We start from the raw sequence: 22,588 nt of genomic DNA on the forward strand, positions 1-22,588 counted from the left end.
TTCTGACATTCAAGCAGTTAAAGCCTGAACTGAATGAAACAGGCTGCAGCCTACAAATGTCTAGCAGGAGTGAACTGAGCTGCCCTCATCCCTTGATAATTTAGGTCTTCATGCTCAATCATCAACTAATCATTAACATCAGTAGCTCCTGTATTATTAAGACACTGTTTTTTTGAAGTGATATGCAGTATCATGTGTTTAGTACTAAAGAAGAAGCCTGATTATTAAGGAAAATCCCATTGTTAGTCAGGCCAGAGAGCCATGTCCTCTTTACCTTTGTTTTTGTTCATCTCACAAGGTAACAATAAGTAGGTTTTGCTAATCTGTGTTTACAGAGCGCCCTGTGGTTAGAATAATGAAGATGCATGTAAACAGAGTATCATCTTTACAGGTGCATTTGGAATAAAAGCACACAGACGCACCTCATCAAACCAATGGGACAGGAGAGAAGACACAGAGAAAGCCATTTTGGAGGACACACATCATCCAACACTAACTAACAGTTGAAAATGCAATCAAAAGCGAGTGATGATGTCACACATGAGATTCTATGGGTAGGGGAGGAGATACGTACTTTCAGCGGCTAGCAGTCCTAGAGACAGCACAGCAGAAGAAAAACAACACCAAAGAAAGAGAGGCTGAGATTAGAGGATGTTTACAGCAACTACAGATGTAGAGTTTAACACCTCACAAAGAGAGAAAAAAAGAAAGGAAGAGAACAAAGAAACAGGTAGTGTAAGGAGGCATGAGGGCAGGCAGAGGGAAAATAAAGGAAAAAGCAGCAGCGGAGAGAAAAAAGTCAGCAAAAGCTGCTTAGTCTATAAATAAGCTGGCGAGCTGCTGCAAGCATCTACTATACTACAAAAGTCAATGACCGGCAACATGTCTGGAGCCCTGCGACTGCAGAAATAAAGCAGTCACCAGGAAGCACGACTGCAACAAACTGCACGCCTCAGCAAATATGGACAGACATGGGGGTATATCTGGCTACAGTGGCTGCACAGAAAATTGAGCAGAAAATGTGATGAGCTTAGCTTGATTCATTAGGTGATGATGTAACACATTGCTCATTTTCAACTTTATTTTTTTTATTACAATGACACAAATGGTTTCTATATGCTAATAAGTCCTGGCAGGTACAGCCTGCAGTCCTCTAATGAAAGGAAGTGAAAGTGCTGCTCAGACAGGGAAGTTCTGCTGTTGAGCAACATCTGTCCTCATTTAGACAGAGGAAGTTCTCCTCAGACAGCTGGAGATCACATTATAACTCTAGAATAGAACGGACGAGAATAGAAAGTGGACTAGAAAGTGAACGTCCACCTTGTGTCAGATGATGTATATTTGTGTGTTTCATCGTTGAACTTAAATGACATTGATAGATATTTCACATGTGCAGGGACAACTAAATCTTTAAGTAGATATAAATGTGTAAATACTTATACATACTATATTTTATATATATCATAACCCCATTTAAATATAAATGACTATTTTATTGTCCTTTCGGTTATATTATCTAACAATTCAGTGTACAACATACTCTTCTTTAGGTTGCTAATCCTACCTGCACAAATCTCTCTGTTTTACATGTGTTTAGAAAGCAACCTTCATAAACCAGGAGAGTGTTCTGTTGTGTGATTTACCTGAGGAGGTGGGGTCATCTGAAAAGTCATGTAGCTCCTCAGGAGGGTCGCCATAGTAGGAATTAAACTTGTGGCTTGAAACAGCAGCCAGCACTGCACCCTGGGATACAGAGTAAAGATATTATATTATTATATATATTATATTAAAGATATTATACAAAGTCTCACCAGAGTCCCGTGTTGTTAAGTGATTGTGCATGCTTTTAATGCATTAGTATATGTGACCTTATGAGCAACTTAAACAAGATTAGAAAAAACAAGATAAACAAGAAAAACCAAAACCAAAAAACAAGATAAACCATTAGACAAGAAATTAATCTGGGTCATCAGAAAAAGCTGCACAGCTTGGAGGATGTGACTCCTCCTCTCATCTCAGATTATAATCGCGCTGAGTCAGTAGATCCTTTTGTGCAACACAGTGCTGACCTTCAGCTTCCTCCTGGCGTTGAACTTCCTCAGCTGTTCCACAGTTTCTGGCAGGTGGATCTTGTAGGCATACCTGTCCCTCTCCTACACATACCAAATGCACAAACAGATACTCGCATAAGCACCAGAACGGATGTGAAAGCAGAGCTGTGGTTCCTCAGCTCAATAAGGCCAGTAGTTTAAAGGTGACTCTTAGTTACTTCATCAAAACACCAAATATCTAAAATCAATCTAACACACACTTGTTTTTTAAAAATTACACATCATCACAAAAGTGGAAGTTTAATGACAATAATCTATGAAATTTGACAGCTAGCAAGATTCCCAACCTCTTTTTTTCTTACATTTTTTGAATTTATTACATTTATTGAATTTATCATGAGGAGTAGTGTGTGTGTGTGTGATCTTGCCTTGAGCCAGGGGTGGTTGAGGGCCTCATAAACAGTGATTCTCTCAGCGGGGTCCAGCATCAGCATGCGTCTCACCAGGTCTTTGGCGCTCTCTGAGATGTGGGCCCATTGCCTTGGGTTCATCTGGATAAGCGCACACACACAAAGATTAAAACAAAGATTAACAAACAGACTTTCTCAGAAGGATGTAGTAGAGTACAGGCAACCGACATCACTGTGGCTGTTGTTGCTGTGGTCACCATGGACCACGTGCCACGTGCATAAAACCTTATTAGATTCATGACTAAAACTGTGTGTACGCACAAAACCAGAAATATCTGTCAGATTTATAAAGCTGTGCATCACTGTGGAACTGGGTGCACGAGCCCCATGTCCATTCCCATAATGAGTTATAAATGGATGAAGGCATGCCCTTAACCAACTGTTTTCATATCACTTCACCGCCTTTACACCTGTCGATGAAACCAACGGGAAAGAAGAAGTGCACTTTCACAGATTGTGTTGCACTGGCGAGTTTCTCCAACACCCAGAACAGCTGTCAATATGCGTGGCTCTTTATAGCCTCCATCAGCAGTGATATCTCAGAAATGTAATCAGTGATTCATTTGTAGCCCCCATATCGAAGCTGACTTTACAAGGTGTGTCACAATTAAGGATGAAGTAAAAAGTAATATATTATTACCAGTAAAATAAAATGTTGGCTTCCATGTAAATTAAAAGAATGATAAAATGAACCACAAAAATGATTCATCAACATGATGTTTGTAAATGGCTGTGTAACCACTGTGTAAATGAAAAAAAATCAAAAAAATCAATGAATGCAGCTGGGAATCAACCAAAAAAAGATTCCATCGCTCACCTTGCACAGCCTGCTGTGACTGCATCTACCATAGATTAGTGCATCAAGCAGGAAAGTCATTCTCTCGGACGAATAAATAAAATATAACATGTCTTTATCTCGGAATCTTGTGCTGACACTGATAGTTCATGCACAACCTCTGACTGACTTTTGTAAAAGCGGAGAAGCGGAGTGATATCTCAGAATCAATCAGCAACAACCCACTTGATACACTCGCTTGACATCAAAAGAGGACTAAGTAGGACAGAAGTAGATGGTAACAGTAGTGGTAAAATCCTCACAACAGGAATAACTTCATCAAGGTTGTATCAAATCATGTCTGGTTGGCAAGAGGGATAAAGTCACTAGGAAAGGGAAGACATATGACATTAATACTTGTTTGTACAATATCTTTGGCCTCAAAGAACCATTACTGATGCAAAAAGTGTGTTCAGTTCTCTGTAGCACAGGAGCTAAACCTTGTATTTGAAGCACATTGCAGCACAGTGACAAAAAGGAGCGTCCTATTGTGCTTTACTTCAGCTAAAGGCTGAGTTGACACTGACAGACAATGATGGTGTTTCGTCAGTCAGCTCCTACCTTGTATTTCCCCTTAATGATGGCCTCAAACAGGCGCTCCTTGGTACCATAGAAAGGCAGGCAGCCAGACAGGAGGATGAAGAGGATGACTCCACATCCCCACACGTCCACAGGTTTGCCATACGGCTCCCTCTTGACTACCTCTGGGGCCATGAAGTGGGGAGTACCGACTCGACCTGAAGAGAGCAGGCACATTAGAAAAATAGAAAGCATGAAAAATAGAAGCACAGCGGAACTCTGGAGAGCCAAGTGTATGACAGCCTGCACTCACAACACTAATATAAATATCTGAGGGCTCATTCTGATGTGAAATTGAACTGGTCAGAAAATGTTAATGCTGTGTTTAAGCACAGTCCAGGTTGGTTTTCCTAAGAAAACTTAAGTCCTTCTAGGTCAGTAGGAAGCTTTTAAATGTTTTCTGTCAGAGTTTTATGGCCAGTGCCTTGTTTTACACTGTTGTATGTTAGAATAACAGCATTACTGCAAATGATAGAAAAAGGATTAACAACTCTATTAAAGAGGCCGGGTCTGTGATTGGTTTGATGCTTGACTCATAAAGAAAGAACCCGCAGGAGAATTCAAACCATACTCCAATTTGAAGGTCACTCTGTGTTTTCCGAAGTCTTAGAAAGCGTGTTGAGCTAACGGTTAAAAATGTACCACAGAATTATTCAGAAGTTCTTTTGTGACCACAGCTGAGGCGTTTAAATGTCGTGATACTTGCCTGTTTCCTGGGTTGTATTTTTCAAAGAATTTGTAAGGCGTCATTGTCGTCGTGTAATGTTTTTACATTTGTTCATTTTTTAAAGATTTCATTTTATATTTACTGCCTGTTTTATTTGTCAGGTGCATCACTCATGCTCAGCTTTTTATTTATTAATTAGTGAGATATTAATTAGTTGATCAGTTGTATTGGCTGTTTGTTTTAATTGTGGCGAGGCAGGCTCCTAAGCTAGTTGTTTGTTTGTGTGTTAATGTTGTGCTGGTATATTTTTCATATGCTGTCTGCTGTGACCTGTGTAACCTGTGTCTCTCTTGTTATTTGTCACTGTGCATGGGCGACCAGACTAGTTTCACCTCTGCTGATTAAGAAAGTTTCAGTCTGTAAAATGTCAGAGAATTGTGAAAAATGAATAAATGACAAAACATAGGAATGCAGCAAATACTTCTGTTTGAGAGGCCCAAAACAAATGTTTTGCATTTTTGCCTGATTCATTACTTTTACAATGACTTATCAGAATTGTTGCAAATTAATTTTCTGTCATTTGACCAACCAATTAATCAACTATTCTTTTCAGCACTTGCAGCAACTGATGTTCTTTTTATATCAATTTCTCTATTAGTTTGTTCTTTGAGTGTCATATGTTGAACACAGTATAAAACCACTTAAGGCAAATTTGTGATATTGTGCTATATAAATAAAATTTGACTCTGTAGATTAATTGACTGTTCACTTACTGTATAAATTCATACTTTGGGCTGCGAATGAGTGAGCTGGAGTGTGTCTCAGCATCCATTGGGTTATATGGATGAAACATTTTTTACTTTTAAACAGTTCCAGCTCTGCTATTGTGCATGTTTGGACTATACTAACAAACTAGAGCATCGAAGGAAAACCACAGAGAACCAAAACCACAGTCACTCTGCTGCTTATTGCTATCTATTATGACCATAGTAATAATATTACTCTAAACATTTAAAGAAATTAGCTTTATGACAACTATTCATCAACAACAATCATCCAACCTCTGACTAGTTGACTGAGCATTTCAGTATGTGTTCACATGCACAGTGGGAAGGTATGCATGAGTGTATACTGGTGTGTGTGGAGGTGTAGAGGAAAAACAACTTCCCAACTGTACCTCCAGCTACCAAGCCAGACTCTCCCAGCTGTATTGCCACTCCAAAACCTCCGAGCTTGACCGGAGCGGAGTTCTCCTTTGAGGCCAACAGCACACAGTGGGGCTACAAAGGAATAAAAGAGACAGGTCGGTGGATGAACAACAAGACCAGTCAAACAGCACATGTATAGTCCATACATTACAACAGTTTAAATGAGGAACAAGCCCTGTAGGACTTAAGAAGTATCAACCAACAAACAAAATGTTATGACACTCTTTTTATTATAACAGAGAGGGGGGAAAAAAAACATGTACATAGCATGCAGTCTACAGCAAGTGTGCAGAGCATTGCTTTGCTGTGCAAAAGTGCAAATCCTATAAGTTCAATTGCTGGTTAGTGAGGCTCGGTTTCACAATGACAAGATGACAAGCTTGACTCCCTCCAACCACAACTTCATTATGATGCTGATACAGATAGCATGTGGTTCTTACAAGATAATCAGAAAAATTAAGCAAGATGCATGATTTTTTTTTTGTTTTTTTTTAACATCAATGATATGGCTCCCGCATTCTCCCAATGAGGAATGATGTTAAATAACTTGCATTAGTGACACTGCAGTAAAACAGTTTGGTTGATGAATTTTTTTTTTCTTTTAAATGGAACAGAAACCTAAACATACGCTGAAAAATTACTGACACAGGAGGGAGGTGAAAGTGAGAGAAATGGATGTTCTGAATCCCTTTTCTGTGTTTCAGTACGCATTTGCACTTAGATGAGAATATCTCACCAACATTATTTTCACACTTAAGTCCTACTTGGACAGAATTAGTATTGCAAAGGGAAGCAGGTTATAAAATATTTGGGGATACATAGGGATATTCAGAGGAAAGATCATGTGAGCCTCATTCTAATAAAATTGCTAATATAATATCATTATTGTTAAATTTATTAAGGTTTATTTGATATAAAATTATTTACCCAAATGTGAAAATTAGTCAGCTGACATTACCACATCCCATTTGATGAGCTTGCAGGATCCTGCTCTCCTAATGGCTTTTCTTTTATTCCGTCACAGGACTCAATGTTAAGTGTTAATGAACAAGGTTTGCAAAAAAACTCTTCCATTTTAATACTTCTGTTGCATAAATTTATAATTTCATCTTTGAAACTGTATCCTTTGTATTTCATATTCTAATTATGTGCTATATGCTAAACTGTTTTGCACATGCAAAATCTCAAAGATGCAGTTTAAAATACAAACAGAAATAAATCTTGTACAGTATAGAACTAAGAAGCAGTCTGACAAATGAAGCTCAGCATATGTGAAAGGCGGAGGTGGGCTGACTTCCTGTCTTACTTCTCGTAACGGAGGGGTGTTAAATGTTGACTAAGGAGAGAGAGAGAGAGAGAGAGAGAGAGAGAGAGAGAGAGAGAGAGAGAGAGAGAGAGAGAGAGAGAGAGAGAGAGAGAGAGAGAGAGAGAGAGAGAGAGAGAGAGAGAGAGAGAGAGAGAGAGAGAGAGAGAGAGAGAAAGAGAGAGAGAGAACAAGAGGCAGAGACAAGAGGACCAGCTGACTAAACAGTTATATCTCAGAGAAAGCGAGACAGAGGGAGTAAAGGGTAAGAAAAGGCTTTTTTGTAAAGAAAGAGTGGACGAGGACCAACACAGACAAAGAACTGAAGGCAAGAGTGAGAACAGAGAGGTGAGAACAGGACAGGCAGGAGCAGACGCTGTCAAAAGGATGTGAATAAAGAAAAGACGGCAGGACTTATGACTCACTGAGACGTTCAGAGAGTGACGGGAAAGGTGAGTATAGAAAAGAAAAGAACAAGGACTGTAACTTTATCATATTTTATCGTGAATGTAACTGGAATTTTATTGGGTCTGACAGGGCGTTTTCGAACAAACTGCCTTCTGGATTTGAATTTGATGGAGGAAAACACACAGTGGATGGCTGGGCTCTCACACATCTCTGCACTTTCCCACACATTAAAACTACAGCTGTGCTGAATCTCACACGGGGGGAATATCGATGGTGAGTGTTCTGCCTAAATCCAAACATCTGTGTGTAGCGGTCACAGTGACTACGTGTGAGTGTCCGTGTATGAGTGTGCATGCATGTGCGTATACACTCCTAAGCTCCACTGTAATACCGTGGAATTCGAATTTATGTGTTAAATCGGCATGAAACTTTCAATTGGTCGTGGCTCCAGCTCCCACCCGTAAAAAAAACTAAGTCTATGACCTACAGAAAACTGAATTGTCCTTCACAGGGAAATTTGTGCATTTTCAGTACTATTTAACACCCTGTTTATAGAGCTGCTCTTTTGAACGGGGCTGTACCTTTTTGATGACATCTGCATTACTATGAATTCCACTGCACAGAGGTATTGCGTGTGACCTTTAAAACCACAAATCACATATTACTCATCTATTTGTGCATTGCTTGTAAAGTACGTAACCACAGTTTCCCAGTAAGTGCACCTTTAATTTTAGCTGTGTATACCTACTTGTTCTTGAAATTGTTCAGTAACAAACACTGAACTGATTGAGCGCTTCATTTTGTCTTTCTCAGAGTTCAATGATTAACAGCCCAGAAGACGTCACTCCTCAGACACAATGACTACCTTCCCCTCTTCTTCTTCTTTCCCCTCCACTTCTTCAGCCCCTACATTATCTAACTCCTCTCCATCCCTCCCCGTTTCCATGTCCATGTCCTTCATCACAGCCACCTCTCCTCCCTCTTCCTCCTCTCCTTTATCCTTCTCTAACAACTCCTCCAACAACTCCTCCCCAACTGAGACTCCGTGTTCGTTTGATGACCCGGCACTCCGCATGCCGCTGGTGGTCGTCTATTCCCTGTTCTTCCTCTTTGGTCTGGTGGGTAACATCTTCGCCCTGTGGGTCTTCCTTTGCCTTCATAAAAGCCGCAACTCTGTGCGAGTGTTCCTCATCAACTGTGCTGTGGCTGATCTGGTCCTCCTGGCGTGTCTGCCCTTCAGGGTCTTCTACCACCTGAATGGAAACCAGTGGGTACTGGGATATGCCGCCTGCAAGCTGGTGGGGAATCTATTTTATATGAACATGTACATCAGTATTACATTACTGGGGCTCATCAGCTTGGACAGGTACTTGAGGTTAAAGGGGAAGGGACGAGCACGGAGAGGTATGAGGATAAGGCTGTGGGGGTGTAACCGGCCGTGGAGTTCAGTGGCATGCGCGGCTTTGTGGGGTATGTCACTGTTGGCGGTGGTGCCCATGATCGCCACGGCAGAGGACAAAGAGGACGGTAACAAATGCTTCCAGTACAAGACACGGCAATACGCCAAAGGGAAAGCCTACTTTAACGGGGCGCTGGTATTGCTGTTTTGGCTCGTCTTCCTCATGCTGGTGGTTTCCTACGCCAAGATTGCTTCCCAGTTGCTGAGGGTCTCACGGGACAAGCCAGACCTTCCCAATGCACAACGATACCAACGAACTGCCAAAAAGTCCTTCTTTGTCCTCTTTCTGTTCACTATCTGCTTTGCGCCCTACCATGCCTTTCGCCCCATCTACATCCTTTCCCAGCTCAGTGGAAATTTGACTTGTGACTACATGCAAATGGTGGACCGTACCAATGAGGTGATGCTGTTATTCTCTGCCTTTAACAGCTGTTTGGATCCGGTCATGTACTTTTTGTTATCTGGCTCAGTGCGCAAAACCGCCTTCAGCGCACTCGGACATCGGCTTGGCAACCGGCTTCTCTTCCTAAACGACGCAACATCTAACAGCTCGACAACGGAGTTCCGACGGCCATCTGTGCCTGCGGCTTTACACAACCCTGAACTGAACACCCCCGCATCAACCCCCAGAAGCAGTATTTGTGTCATCAACTCAAACCTGCGCCGCACATGTGTGACCACATTTGCAACTACTGGCCGACAATGATCACAAGCTTGTCTGAGTTCAAATAATGCAAGCATTAACACTGGAGAAATAAATATCGGACATTTCTCATATATGTCGCTCTCATTGACTACATCTGTGTAAAACTGAGAAAAATATTTCTAAACACACCTGTTTTTTATGTAAAAAAATAAATAAATACATGTTTTTTTTTTTAACTACTGAGCCATTCTTATTGTGTTACTTTCTAAACATGTGACTTGTGGGAACAGCAGTTTAATTTTTAACTTACTGACATTGCGGTTAGAGAAATATCACACTTACAAGATGTACTTTAGTGACAGCAGTCTTTCTAAAACATACGTGACATTTACTTCCCACAAGAGAATGCTTCTTCTGATGATTCTGTGAGATGCAAATATTTTAATTAAAATTTAATTTAATTTTAAAACTGGTGCATCTCAGTCTGCTTAGACACCATATACACTGGACAGAACGAGTGCAAAGTTAAGACAGTCAGAATATATCATTCTATTTCATACACTTAGGCTAACAACCTATGAGATTCTTTCTAAATATATCCTCCTTGTGTGAAAAACCACCAAATCTGTCACTCTAAGCAAGATAAAACAAACACAAACGTAGTGCAACTAATGTGTTACCCAGGATTGACCCACCAGCACACACAGTTATTTGTTTTACACTGCAGGCAAGGGTGTGTTGATCCCTTTGGATCAGGCCCATCTGGCCTAATAGTGTTTGTCGCCTCTGTTAGATGGCTAATCCTGCTGGACTCACTGGTGGAAGCTAATCTGACTATAAGAATGAACAAATCCAGACCAGCATTTGACATGCAATATAACTTAGCATGAATCGGGGTTTGTTGGGGCTTCGCTTTACAAACGACAGGAGCTCTCAGGTGGTTAGACTGAAAACATGTTTGTTCTAAAACCCTCATAACAAAATGAACTGAACGTAGTGTATGTAGATAGCAGTGGTGAGAAGTGTTGTTTATCTCCCCACAGACTACAGATAAACATCTCCTCAGATGCTCACATCTGTTGTATAACGCATATGTATTATTCTTGTTATAATAAGGTTTAACATCTCCTGCCCTCTGCTGACAGTTAACTGACATGTTCCAGTGGCTTATGCTGGGACACACTGGAGAGGTCTCACCTTTACATCGCGATGAATCACATTGTTGTCGTGGCAGTACCGAAGTGCCTCCAAGATCTGCCTCATGTAGTGACTAGATGGGCAGAAAATAGAAACAGACAAGGGGAAGATCATTTAGGGCGTCAACAGATTGTTGCTTATTTCAAACTTTATTAATATTTAAAGTGTCCTACCTTGCCACTGCTTCACTGTACACAAACCCAGCATCGGCTCTCTTCACAATTTCAAAACACAGGTCTGCTCCATCCATACTAAGAGAGGGAGAGAGAAAGAGGAATAGATCAGGCCGGTAGGGGCAAGTCAAATTTAGGTTTCAGTCAACTATAGAATAGATGAACTCTCAAAATATTGTTCAAAACAGAGTGCATAAAACTACATCCATGATGGAGTAATTTTATGACCCGCTGTCACTGGCATAAACACAGAGACGCTATATTTTCATTATAGCGCTGTCTAGCTGCTACAATCCCGAGTGAGGTGTTCAGAGGATATGGGATACAGATTTATAACATAAAATTCACACAGAGGAAACAAATTACGCAAGTTGAAAATTATATTTTCAATAAAGGCCAAGGGAGAGAAGCAGAGAGCTGTCTGCCAATTCTCAGAAGTCTCGTGTGTGTTTTATGTAGAACGCTGATGCGTTAGATTACAAAATCTGCAGGCCTGTCGCTTCTGCATTTGCAATGCATGTGTTAATTTTAAAAAAAGACAGATACAAGTTCCATCTATCTTAGATTAAAACAACTGATTAAAAAATGTATCTCTTTTTTTCCATTTAGGCAATAAACAGTATAATAATTGTTTATTGTATGCATTATTTTTTATTTATTGTGTGCATTATTTTTTATTTATTGTATGCATTTTCAACATGTGCAAACATACCATTAATACTGAATACTGTGCAGGCAAACTGTAGATAAATCTTCAGCTATATACCGCTAAACCAAAGCAAACTTTTCACGGCTTCCAGTTATCACACATTTTTTTACGTGTGTTAACTCTTAACCACGTAAATGGGGTCTGCTAGTGTTGCCAATAGGGTGTGAAATTACCAGCAGCCACATGCCAAGTGCTTGTAAATGGCTGTGGTTGTCAGGTCTTTCTACTTCTCCACCACGTTAGCCGATAATCACACACCATCGTTGTGCTATTTCAGGGAGGGGAAAAAAACATAGCAGCTAAGCAGAAGTACTATAGTATCTAGTATAGGACTGATCTGTAGATGTGGCGGTGGATAAAAAGACATTCAACGCCCTGGTGTGAACCTCACCTAATATACATAAGACTGAAATTGTGTTAAATGCTTGTGTCATTATAGCAGATAGAGTGTGCACACAGACTTACAATTCAAAGACCATGTAGAGCATGCCATCGGAGCTGTAGGTCTCCAGCAGTTCCACAATGTGGGGGTGTTTCAGCATGTGGCAGATACTGGCCTCTCGCTTTAGATCTGGCAGACAGAAATGAGACAGGGGGGTATGGTGAGACATTGTTCACATCCAACAACTAGTATTTCACTCCAGTGTAATTATAGCTCTGCTACGGGTTGTGAGGGCAGATTTAATTCCATTTTAATTATAATAATTCAAGTTACATACCATCTTTCCATGGCTATTGTTGAGGTTTTGTTTACCGTTATTACAGCATTAAACTAAAAGAACCCTACTTCTTAGATTTATAGCAAAGATGTGGCCATGCTGTTGTTACAGTGACATTAATCCCCAATTTGGAAGCACATATGGGCCTAAACTGAAAAAACAGCCTCAAAAGTAAAGTTTGTGACAGTCAGATGACTAATCACCCATTCACAAACTTTATTTATTGAGAACAGCTGTAGTCTGATGTTTTTTTTCCAGGTGCTGGGTGGCTAAAGAAACAAACTCTCTTTTTCCATTGCACAGTGAAAAAACCTGAGTGAGTAATCATTTCATTTCCATGCTTCCAATAGGGCATGAACACCCTCTGTCATAATATTTATATTTGTTCTATATTGTTTTTCTGTAATGTTGATATTTTGGTGTTATTGTGATAACTTTGTTTTCTGCATCTGTTGCTTACATTATTATGTGATGCTACACTGTTTATTTCCGGTGTATTGTCAATTTAGAGTAGCAGGTGAAAGCAGTCTGTTCTCACTGTTTCCCATGATGAAGATCATTTTTTGTACTTATCGTTTCTTTTTGAAATAGCATCAGCAGTTTTAATGTTTTGCCCTCAATCGTCTTCTAGGAATATCTGTCACTTTCAAACTATTTCATTTAGCCACGTATGCATTAGATACAGATATGACTGTGTGCTATTTACCCAAACATAATATGGACAGTAACTTTTAAAGCTCAAAAAGATTTTCAAAGATGTTGTGGCATAAAATAGTTAGTGTTACCAAACCCATAACAAATACAGTTTAAACAGAATTTGTTTTGGGGGCTTTAACAATCAAAATAATATAATTCTTTTGATTTATACTTTTAATGAAATGTGGAAAGTACCATGATAAGGATGCACCAAACAAATGAACACCTCAGATGAACTTTGAAACCTCCCCTGATGTTCATTTTGAAAAGACAGATAGCTACTATGCTGAGGTGTTCATTTGTGGTTGGTGGGTTGTTAAATCTTTTCTCACCTCTTGGTAATGAGTAAAGGGGATGAAAAGTGAAAAGATCGTTCTCAGCACGCCACCTCCTTATCTCACACCTCGACAGACCTGCCATACCTCAACTAGACCACCAGAGGGAGTTAAAGAGCATTACATTTACAGACACAGGGAGACTCTTCTTTATAGATACTGAGGGGGCATGGTGAGTTTTCACAAGTTGGGCAGACAGATGAGCAAACAAGCCATTATTGAACAAAAAGACAAGGAGCACCACATGTAACACTATGACACATTCAAATGCACATCTGGCTTGCTCTCTTCAACCTCACCGTTCTCATTATCACCACATCCGGATTAATAACAAGACTTTGTGGCATTCCTCGCCTTTTGACTTGCCCAATAAAGAAAACAATACTGAATGGAAAATAGAGAAGAGTAGACAGTCTTGTCTCTTTCGAGAAAAGGAAATGGACAATATTGAAGAGAATGACCAACAACTGGTGAGACAAGCAGTGACACAGACTGCTAAGGCAGGCTGACAGATAGAATGCGCCGTTGTTGAGCTCCTCACTCCATAAAAATCTCATTTACACACTCCACTACCCATCTGCAAGTCTACTGATCTTTGTATGTATGTGTGTGCGCTCATTGTGTCGTGACAGACAAGTATCATTATGCAACATGGAGAAATGACGCTGTGTCCCCACTACAGAGCCCCCATTCTCCTGTCCCCTTGCTTTCATTATTTCTCTCCTCTTTACACTCGTCCCCGGCCTGTCTCATCAAGTATCTATTCTTGAACTTAACAATGCTGCCCAGTGTCCGCGCCGCAGCGAGGAAACCGCTCGCACAGAGGGAGGGAGCCACAGAGGCCTGGAACTATCTGAATGAAGCCGATGCCGTCCAGTGAGCCTATCCCAAATCACTTATACATAGAAGATCCAAACTTGACTGGGCTTGTGAGGCGACGTTAAATCGTTTCACTCAAATTGTTATAGGATAGTTTTGGGGGAAATAACCCTGTCTGTATCTGATATACTCATGCTCATCTCATGCTTGTGGGACAGACACAACTTATTGAAAACACTCTGTCAAGTCAAGAATGCATTGGTTAGATTGTCTTGGATACTGATGAATTACATTTCCAATGTGTTATTACCTCGACTTACAACACATCTTACTAATAATACTGCAGGTTGTACTGTTGTTTTTCTCCTGCAAATGAATAATGTTGACTGCTAACAATCTCTACATTCACCTTTATTAAATTCTACAAATCTAGAGAGTTGACTCATTCTGCTTTTACTCAATACTCTTTAACTCACAATTACACTATCAAACTTTTGTTCATCTTACGCCCTCGTATGCTCACACACCACATACACAAATACATATTTACATATAACTACAAATGTTTGTTATTCCGCTTGTAACTTGGCCCAGACTGCAGTTCTGTCCTCTTTTCCTTTTCACTCACATTTATGCTGACGCAGATTCTTTCTTAATAAGCTCAGGTATGTGGCCTCAGGAATCCACTCTCCAAATCTGGCAGCATCCCAGTTCTCTACCTTGCCACTTTGAGTGGCTACTTGCTTATTTCTTCTCTTGGGACTTTTTAAAAGTGTCAGAAATGTTACTTTCCTCTAATCTTAGGTGAAGTGTTCGCTGTGTCTCACCCTTTCAGCTTTCATTTAAATGCACATGAATATTAACTTAAAAGTTAAGCTTATGAGGTGCTGCATTTAAATGTCAGTTCTGTTTTTATAATATCTCATATAGCTATTGGCCATTGGAAACATGATGTGAAGAACACATGATAAAGACATGTAAAACAGAAGATCTTTGGGCTGTTGGTTGGACAAAAAAAGCCATTGTAAGAGACTCCCCTTAGCTCTGGAGTCTTGTGATGGATGTTTTTCAGTATCTTTACATTCTATAGACTAAATGAATAATCAATAAATCCCCAAAATAAACAATGGATTAATCGATTTAAATTATTAAAATATTTATTAGTTGCACTCCTAAATGTATTAACAACCTTATTTCCATAGCTAAAATACACAATTCTGATTATTTCTGTATGCAGAGATATATGGATGCAGAGGAGGCTATAAAGAAATGTTATTATAAGTTGTGTATCCAACACATCCTCTTCTTAATGGACTGCAAATATTCATACCCTTTTAACCCATTCTACATTTTTAGATTATTATTGAAACAAATTAAACAATACATTGTTGTCTATAAAACATCAAAAGTAATGACACTGCTCATCACAAACAGTCCTGCCTTCTAGTTCTGATAAAGAGCCAAAAAAAAACAACAGACCAAAAGCAAATCCTGTGACTTGACCTGTGATTATCACAGTATGACAAAGCAATAAACGTATTATTGTGGACATCCCGAGAATTTATTTCCATCAGCGGGATGTTTCCAGAACAGTCATAACCATTGTCCATTATCTATTTGAAGACATCCCTCTGGATATTCTTGTCATCCCATAAATAGTGGGAAAACTACAGTATACATTATATTACCATTATTGATGCAACTAACCACACAGTGAAGCATGCTAGAAGAGACTCAGGAGCACAACAGCATTGTTCCAACACATTCCAAATTTCTAAGGAAAGAAAAACTATCATCACATAATTAGGTGGGTGGTTAATATTTTCAGGTAATTAAATTTGGTCTTAGCATCATGATAACGTACTACTGTCCAAAATTATTTAGCAGACTTTGGTTTTGGAAATGTCTGATGTAAATCTCCACTTTTACTGTTTCTCCTCCCTTGGGTCATTTCCTTGTCTTGCTGTTATTGGCTGCCAGGCTAATCTCTGACTGGGGCCTCACAGATGGCACACAGTGAACGCCAACACTACCACCAACACACACCTATGATCTTTGTCTCCATCCCTCCCTTCCTCTCTCTTTCTCGCAGACACACATGCAGACCTCGCTATGACAAAGCACAAAACCACATGGTGAGACCTCTCACAAATCCTAACCAACACAACCTGACCAACACAGACACACACACACACACACACACACACACACAAACCAGCAAACACATGCAGTTCCAACATATTATTCATCTGGTGAATGCCTCGTTTATTTGTGTGTGAGTATGCCACTATACACTGTGTGTGGGCCTGGCTGTTTGATATCGGAGCCAAACAGTATTTGCAGATTATTCCCAACGTTTGTTTTAACCTACAAGGAGAACCAGATTGGTGGGGTTTGCATTACGGCACAGAAAACGCTTCAAAAGGTTAGTTAAACTTGTCAAAGGTGTAAATAAGTCTGTTTAAATGTCTAATTCTCTGTAATTGGCAACATACCGTGACACTATCCTCTCTTGTCCTGATTCTGTAAACCCTACCCATCTGGTGCTCCGAGTGCATGACAACACGAGATTTAAACAAAGCCACAGTTAAAACCAGGTCTGCTGTGTTCCTCACCTTCTGTGCTGAGGCCAGGGCTGGAGGTGAAGCTGGCCACGTCCACAATCTTAACGGCAAACTGCTGGCCTGTGTCCCTGTTGATGCAGCGCCTCACCACGCTGAAGGGACCCCTGCAAAACACACAGACACACGCGCTGAGTTAGTCACAGACATCTCCAAAAAACACACACAAGCACACACATCTCTCTGTGTGTGCATGATTTGTCAGATTCAAACACTGTAATAGCTCCAAGGTCAGTTAGCACACATTACAGCCACCGACCAGAAAACATGTACTCATAATGATATGCACACAACCTCACACATACACACTTGCATTCACCGGCCTAGTGCAACTGGCAGACACGGTTTCTGGATATTCTGGATTTACAGTGGGTGGTTGGCCACGCATCGTAGCCTCCGTGCTCATGCCAGTGGGAATTATAGAGCAGCGGTGTGTGGCACAGCTGTAAAAGCTAAAATAAAGGCTTTATTATAGAGACCTGAGCTGGGGAGACCTACCCTACAGGGTTTATTTCTGCGCAAAGGAGGTGGCAGATATTGTAAGGTTGTGTTTCCTGATATAACTGCATTGGTACAAGTCATAAAATACTTAATACCTATTGGGTAACATGAACCAGCTGAGGGTAATTCCAGTAGTAACAGCCTCTGGGAAAGATTGTTGTCCAGTGTAAAGCCCGGCCAAAAGCATAGAATTACTCACAATTAAAGTGACACCTCACACTTTTTCATTCTCATTCATCATTTTCTCTGTAACTAAGTGAATCATATATCTAATGTTAACAATAATGCTGTTATTTTCACTATATGCTTTTCACTTCATAAAGGAGATGAATGTCCAATGAGATATTGTCAGTGATTCATTTTTTGTCAAGATTAAATAGTCATTAGATGAATCATTACATCACTACTGATGAAATGACACATGGGTTTGTTGTATACAAGTCTGGACCTTATTACAGGCCTTCTATGTAGTACAGATTGGCCCTCTTCACATGTAGACATTATAGCACCCTGTATTTCATTAGTCTGGCAGACGTAAATGATCATTTTTCTCATTATGCCAAAGCACCAACCATTAGAGCAACGCAGATTAAATCAGTAACAAAGTGGCGGGAACAGACATTAAAAGCCGAGACATTTGCACATTCTCTGTCTCATATGCCCGGTGAGAGTTACAGACACAGACACAGACACACACAAACACACACAAAGACACACACACACACACACACACACACACACACACACACACACACACACACACACACCCCTGCCGTGTTACAGCTGTCTCCACATCTCCCAAAGTCTACAATCCTCAGAGGCGGAACCAATGCTACTGGAGACACACACATATATACAGACAGACAAGACACACACACACACAAAACAACACCCATTTTGCGAAAGCAAAGCGGTGGCCATTAACAGTTTTTGCTTTAACTGAATTAGCCAATGAACCTGCCTGACAACGTCAGTGTCAAACCAACGGTATAATCTATGTTTGTTGCGAGTATATAAGCTATATCTGATTTGCTCTCGCATTTGTTCCTCACATCTGCTGTAATGATTAACTCATACAAACAAAGCAGGCAGCATGTGCACACTGTGGCCGAGAGAACCGTAAAAACACAACGCTCTCCCCCTCAGAGTCCACAGGAATCCTGGTGATGATCTGACAACCCCGCTGACCTTTGCCCCCCCCGGTGTGATGTTCTAGAGCAGCTGTGTTTCCCATTAAAAGAGGGCCTCAAAGGTGTGGGGTGCTGTTTGACTATGATGGAGCTTCTGACAGCCCCTTTCCAACCTTACGATCGCTTCAGATCTGTGTTTGACTGCTGAAGGTTTTGGGGAGTCAAATCACAGGCTGTAACCCCGGGGATATTAAAGATGCAGCATGAGTAAGGCCACCTTAGCACCGATCTAATGTGTGTCAATAAAACTCATTAACACCATTAAGCAATGAGGTAGAGTTGGCTGAATCTGCCAGATTTTATGCATCAACCCCATTTGTAATCTTGGCTGTCAAGTCGAGGGAGCTACATTGAAAATCAATTCACAAATGGGGGTTGTGTCTACAACAGCTGTGTATTGCACAAGTGAGAGGGGGATGTGGCTGCCATTTAATTTATTAATAAATTGAAATGCAATGCATGTCATCATCTGAAATTTTAAAAAAAAATAAATGACCATTCAGCCATGTACAGTGGCTATTATACAGTCATTTAAGAGAACAAGCAAGTGTAAGAGAGATAGAGTGTGTGTGTGTGTGTGTGTGTGTGTGCCTGAGCGTGAGGAAAAGGAGAGGCCGCATGCCGTACTGACATCACTGCAGCTGTGCTGAGTGGGCTCATACAAAACGCCCACACATGGCTCACATCCGACGGCAGCAGTCATCAAACATTAGCCCGAAGTGGCAATCTTTACAGACTGCTCCTTGGCTCATTTCTACTCTCTGCTCCATGCAAATGAAAGATTGGATGTTAGGTGCTTTTTTTAAAAAACTATGATGCTGGACATGAGCCAAATGTCTTCTCAGGTCTGTTTTTTCTATCTCGACCAAACAGGAACAGAACACATCTGTAGCTCCAGTCTCAACATCACCCGGACTGCTCTCCTGAGAGTGACCATATTTGCTTAAAGCAGCTCTTTAGCTGTGGCCAGGAGCTAGCATAACTCTCTTTGTTAGTTTATCCCAAAAAAAAATTGAGTGAAAAAATTGTTTGTTCAGCTGTGGGACACGGAAATGCAATTTGTCTGAGATTCTCAGGTTGGCAGACTATTGGTGCTGTTCATGGGATCTAATCCCAGGCCAAGTAAACTGCATCTTATCTGGACTTGTCACTGCACACATCATCAGTGGCATACAGTGACAAGCATACACAGGACATTATCTCCACACCCTCCAACTTTTTTTCTGAAAATCTATCGCATTCAGCCCAACCTCGCTACTAACACACACACACACGCACACACACACCATATAAACAGTGGAATCAACAGTGATGTGCCAAAAATAATCAGCAGCTTCAAATAGACGGGATCAAATTTAACTGATTCTTTGTTTGTTTAATGTGTAATTAAACTTTTTATGCTTTGCCATGTATGCTAGTAATTTCAAACAGCCTTAAAAATAGCTGAGTTAATGGTGATGCCATTGGATACAAAGAGCTGACAATATCAGTGGTTGTCTATTCATCCTACAGAAATATTTGATTCCAGCAGAAGGCTTACAGGATAAGTGCTATTTGACCTACTGCCCAAACTGAGATCAAGTTAAAAGCTGTTAATTAAACAAGTTCAACATAGTTCAACGCTTTTCAACTGTAGTCTGTGAATGTCTGAGCGACAGTAATCCAGAGTGCTTCCTTATGCAAATTAACAACCCTTTAAATATTAGCGGGGAAATTAGCATTCGGGTTGCAAACTAAAATTTAGAGCAGAGATACCCTCAGGATGCTCCAAAGCTTTGGCAGAAAATCCTTTTTTTGCCACATAGGCCAGAAGAGGATCCAGGGTTGTTTAACCTCCCCCTAAAGAGTCTGGCCTTATAGTCTGAAAGAAAGCTTCAACTTGACACTGTCCATTCACAACTACTGATCTACTGTGTGTGTGTGTGTGTGGGCAGCTAAAAGGAGCATATACTGTACACGGAGATGGGACTTCACCACAAAGCCAAGAAACGCTCTAATGAAAAGAAAACAATTAAGACTGCCGTGCCTATATAATAAACTGTTACCCTATATGTTACACAGTGCCGCACATCACTTTTTAACGCCAAAGACCACTTGAGGAGTAGGGATGCACCGTTCTGACTTTTTAAGTCTCAATACCGATACCTGGGCTTTGGGTATCAGCTGATACCGAGCACCCATCTGATACCAGTGTTTAATCAATAAGCTGTGTGGAAGAGACTGGCATTCTTCTTTCATCAGGCTTAAACATTGCTTTCCTAACTCTGTAAAACAAAATGTAACAAACAAATATATATATATAAATTTGTTATTTGAATGAATTGTTATTTATTAAAATAATGGTATCCGATACCAGATCGGCTCTTTGTCACCGATACCCGATCCAGCTATTTGAGTCAGTATCGCACCGATATCCAATATCAGTATCGGTGCATCTCCGCTGAGAAGACATACATTACTTTTTAATGACGCAAAAATTGCTCTCGTGATATCTTCCTCGACAAAACAGATGGGAATATGACAGTGATACTTTATTGATCCCAGCAGGAATTCAGTGTCTTGCTTCAGGACACTCCAGCTGTGGATGCTTGCCAACGCGGGGGTTTGAACCCTGTGTTTTTTTCCAGCTGAATGACAGTCTCTCCCTTTACATACATGAGGGAACAGAATAGTAGGAAAACCCCTTCATGTACAATCCAAAATGGCAATATCACCAAATATGGCCTAATAGTGTACTGAATAAACAGATAACTATGCCAAATCCTTCCCATGGGTTGTGTTTAGTTAAATATACTATTCTAATAATCAACATATTGTTTATGTGATTTAATAATCAAAAATGCCAAACATTTCTCAGGTACAGCTTATGTAATGTGCGTATTTGCTGCTTGTCTCTTTACATCATTGTAAATTAAATACCTTATACTTCTAGACTGGAAATTATGATTGATGATCATAATGATGATATGCATTTTACACCCATTTCTGAGATTTTCACACTAACATCTGAAAATTAAATCTGGCTTAAAATAACTGGACAAATACAGACACGTAGACATTCTCTTCTTATCACATGTTGACACACATAAGACAAATCAGTCACCGAGATGAGAGCTACATCAGGCTGCAAGGATAATACTAAATATCTCCTCAATAACCGTGCCTTATCTATTTTACTGATTAAACCTGCTCAACGCTACTTAAAACATCTGATAAAGTACAATTATAGTTGTTATCTAACTGCTTAAAGTTAAGACAAACTACAACAAATGCTACTAGTGACTGAACAATTTGGCTTTCCTGCAGCAAAGCATTTTGTGTAAGATTTGTATGCTGAAGATTGCATCTGTTTGGGGAGAAACTATCATTAGACCTCTTAAGCTATTCTAAAAAAACAATGGAAATTTAAGATTTAAGTGTTGTCCGAGCAATTTAAATAACCAACCCAGAAAAAGCCAGAGGACTGATTACTTCAGTGGTTTAGAGTGAGTCGCACATCCCAATATCCTTGGCTCTAATGAGCACCCCAGGGCTGAAATAAAGAGCACTGTGACTCCAATAGTGCTTCTCAACAACTTAACTCCTATTCAAACACAATTATTACAGACAGAAATGGATTTAATTGCTTCAGTGCTTTGCCAAACTAGAGCTGAAATCTCAAAAACAGGCCTGTGGTTACTGCATTATGTTCATCATATATTTACTATGTCAACTACAAACTGAGCACATAATGAGCAGGGCCTGCACCACCTACGCCTGTTCAATAGCCCGTGTCATCTTTCACTGCAGTTAATCCAGTCAGAAGTCGAAATGACACCTGACCTGTCTGATCTTCCTCTGCTGAAATAAGGCTAGTATAACCACAGGGGAGCTGAAAGAACATTTACATGCATAAGCTGTAAAAATCAGACGCAGCCCATGTGTCTCTTTATTGCAATGCTGCACAGACATATGCAGTTCTTGCAGTTGCCATGCAACTACAAGACCTGATATATTGAGGGT

General features: G+C 40.3%; 2 protein-coding genes across 3 annotated transcripts in view; one reads left to right on the forward strand and one right to left on the reverse strand.

Annotated features, from left to right (window-relative positions):
* The window catches only part of LOC137176790 (peripheral plasma membrane protein CASK-like), a 46,938-nt gene that overhangs the window by 20,316 nt on the left and 4,034 nt on the right, over positions 1 to 22,588 (reverse strand). For both annotated transcript variants that reach the window (XM_067582719.1, XM_067582718.1), the window contains exons 2-10: positions 16,890 to 17,002; positions 12,171 to 12,276; positions 10,997 to 11,074; positions 10,824 to 10,896; positions 5,780 to 5,882; positions 3,918 to 4,093; positions 2,480 to 2,602; positions 2,070 to 2,153; positions 1,644 to 1,743 (exon numbers count right to left, since the gene is read on the reverse strand). In XM_067582719.1, coding sequence (XP_067438820.1) covers positions 1,644 to 1,743; positions 2,070 to 2,153; positions 2,480 to 2,602; positions 3,918 to 4,093; positions 5,780 to 5,882; positions 10,824 to 10,896; positions 10,997 to 11,074; positions 12,171 to 12,276; positions 16,890 to 17,002 — 956 coding nt within the window. The remainder of the gene's footprint in view (positions 1 to 1,643; positions 1,744 to 2,069; positions 2,154 to 2,479; positions 2,603 to 3,917; positions 4,094 to 5,779; positions 5,883 to 10,823; positions 10,897 to 10,996; positions 11,075 to 12,170; positions 12,277 to 16,889; positions 17,003 to 22,588) is intronic.
* LOC137176791 (probable G-protein coupled receptor 34) lies at positions 7,270 to 9,862 on the forward strand. Its single transcript, XM_067582720.1, has 3 exons — positions 7,270 to 7,565; positions 7,651 to 7,794; positions 8,335 to 9,862. Exon 3 carries the CDS (start codon positions 8,379 to 8,381, stop codon positions 9,684 to 9,686), a length of 1,308 nt encoding a protein of 435 aa, XP_067438821.1. The 5' UTR covers positions 7,270 to 7,565; positions 7,651 to 7,794; positions 8,335 to 8,378; the 3' UTR covers positions 9,687 to 9,862.

The sequence above is a fragment of the Thunnus thynnus genome, chromosome 24 (assembly GCF_963924715.1).
Source record: "Thunnus thynnus chromosome 24, fThuThy2.1, whole genome shotgun sequence".
NCBI classification, from domain to species: Eukaryota; Metazoa; Chordata; class Actinopteri; order Scombriformes; family Scombridae; genus Thunnus; species Thunnus thynnus.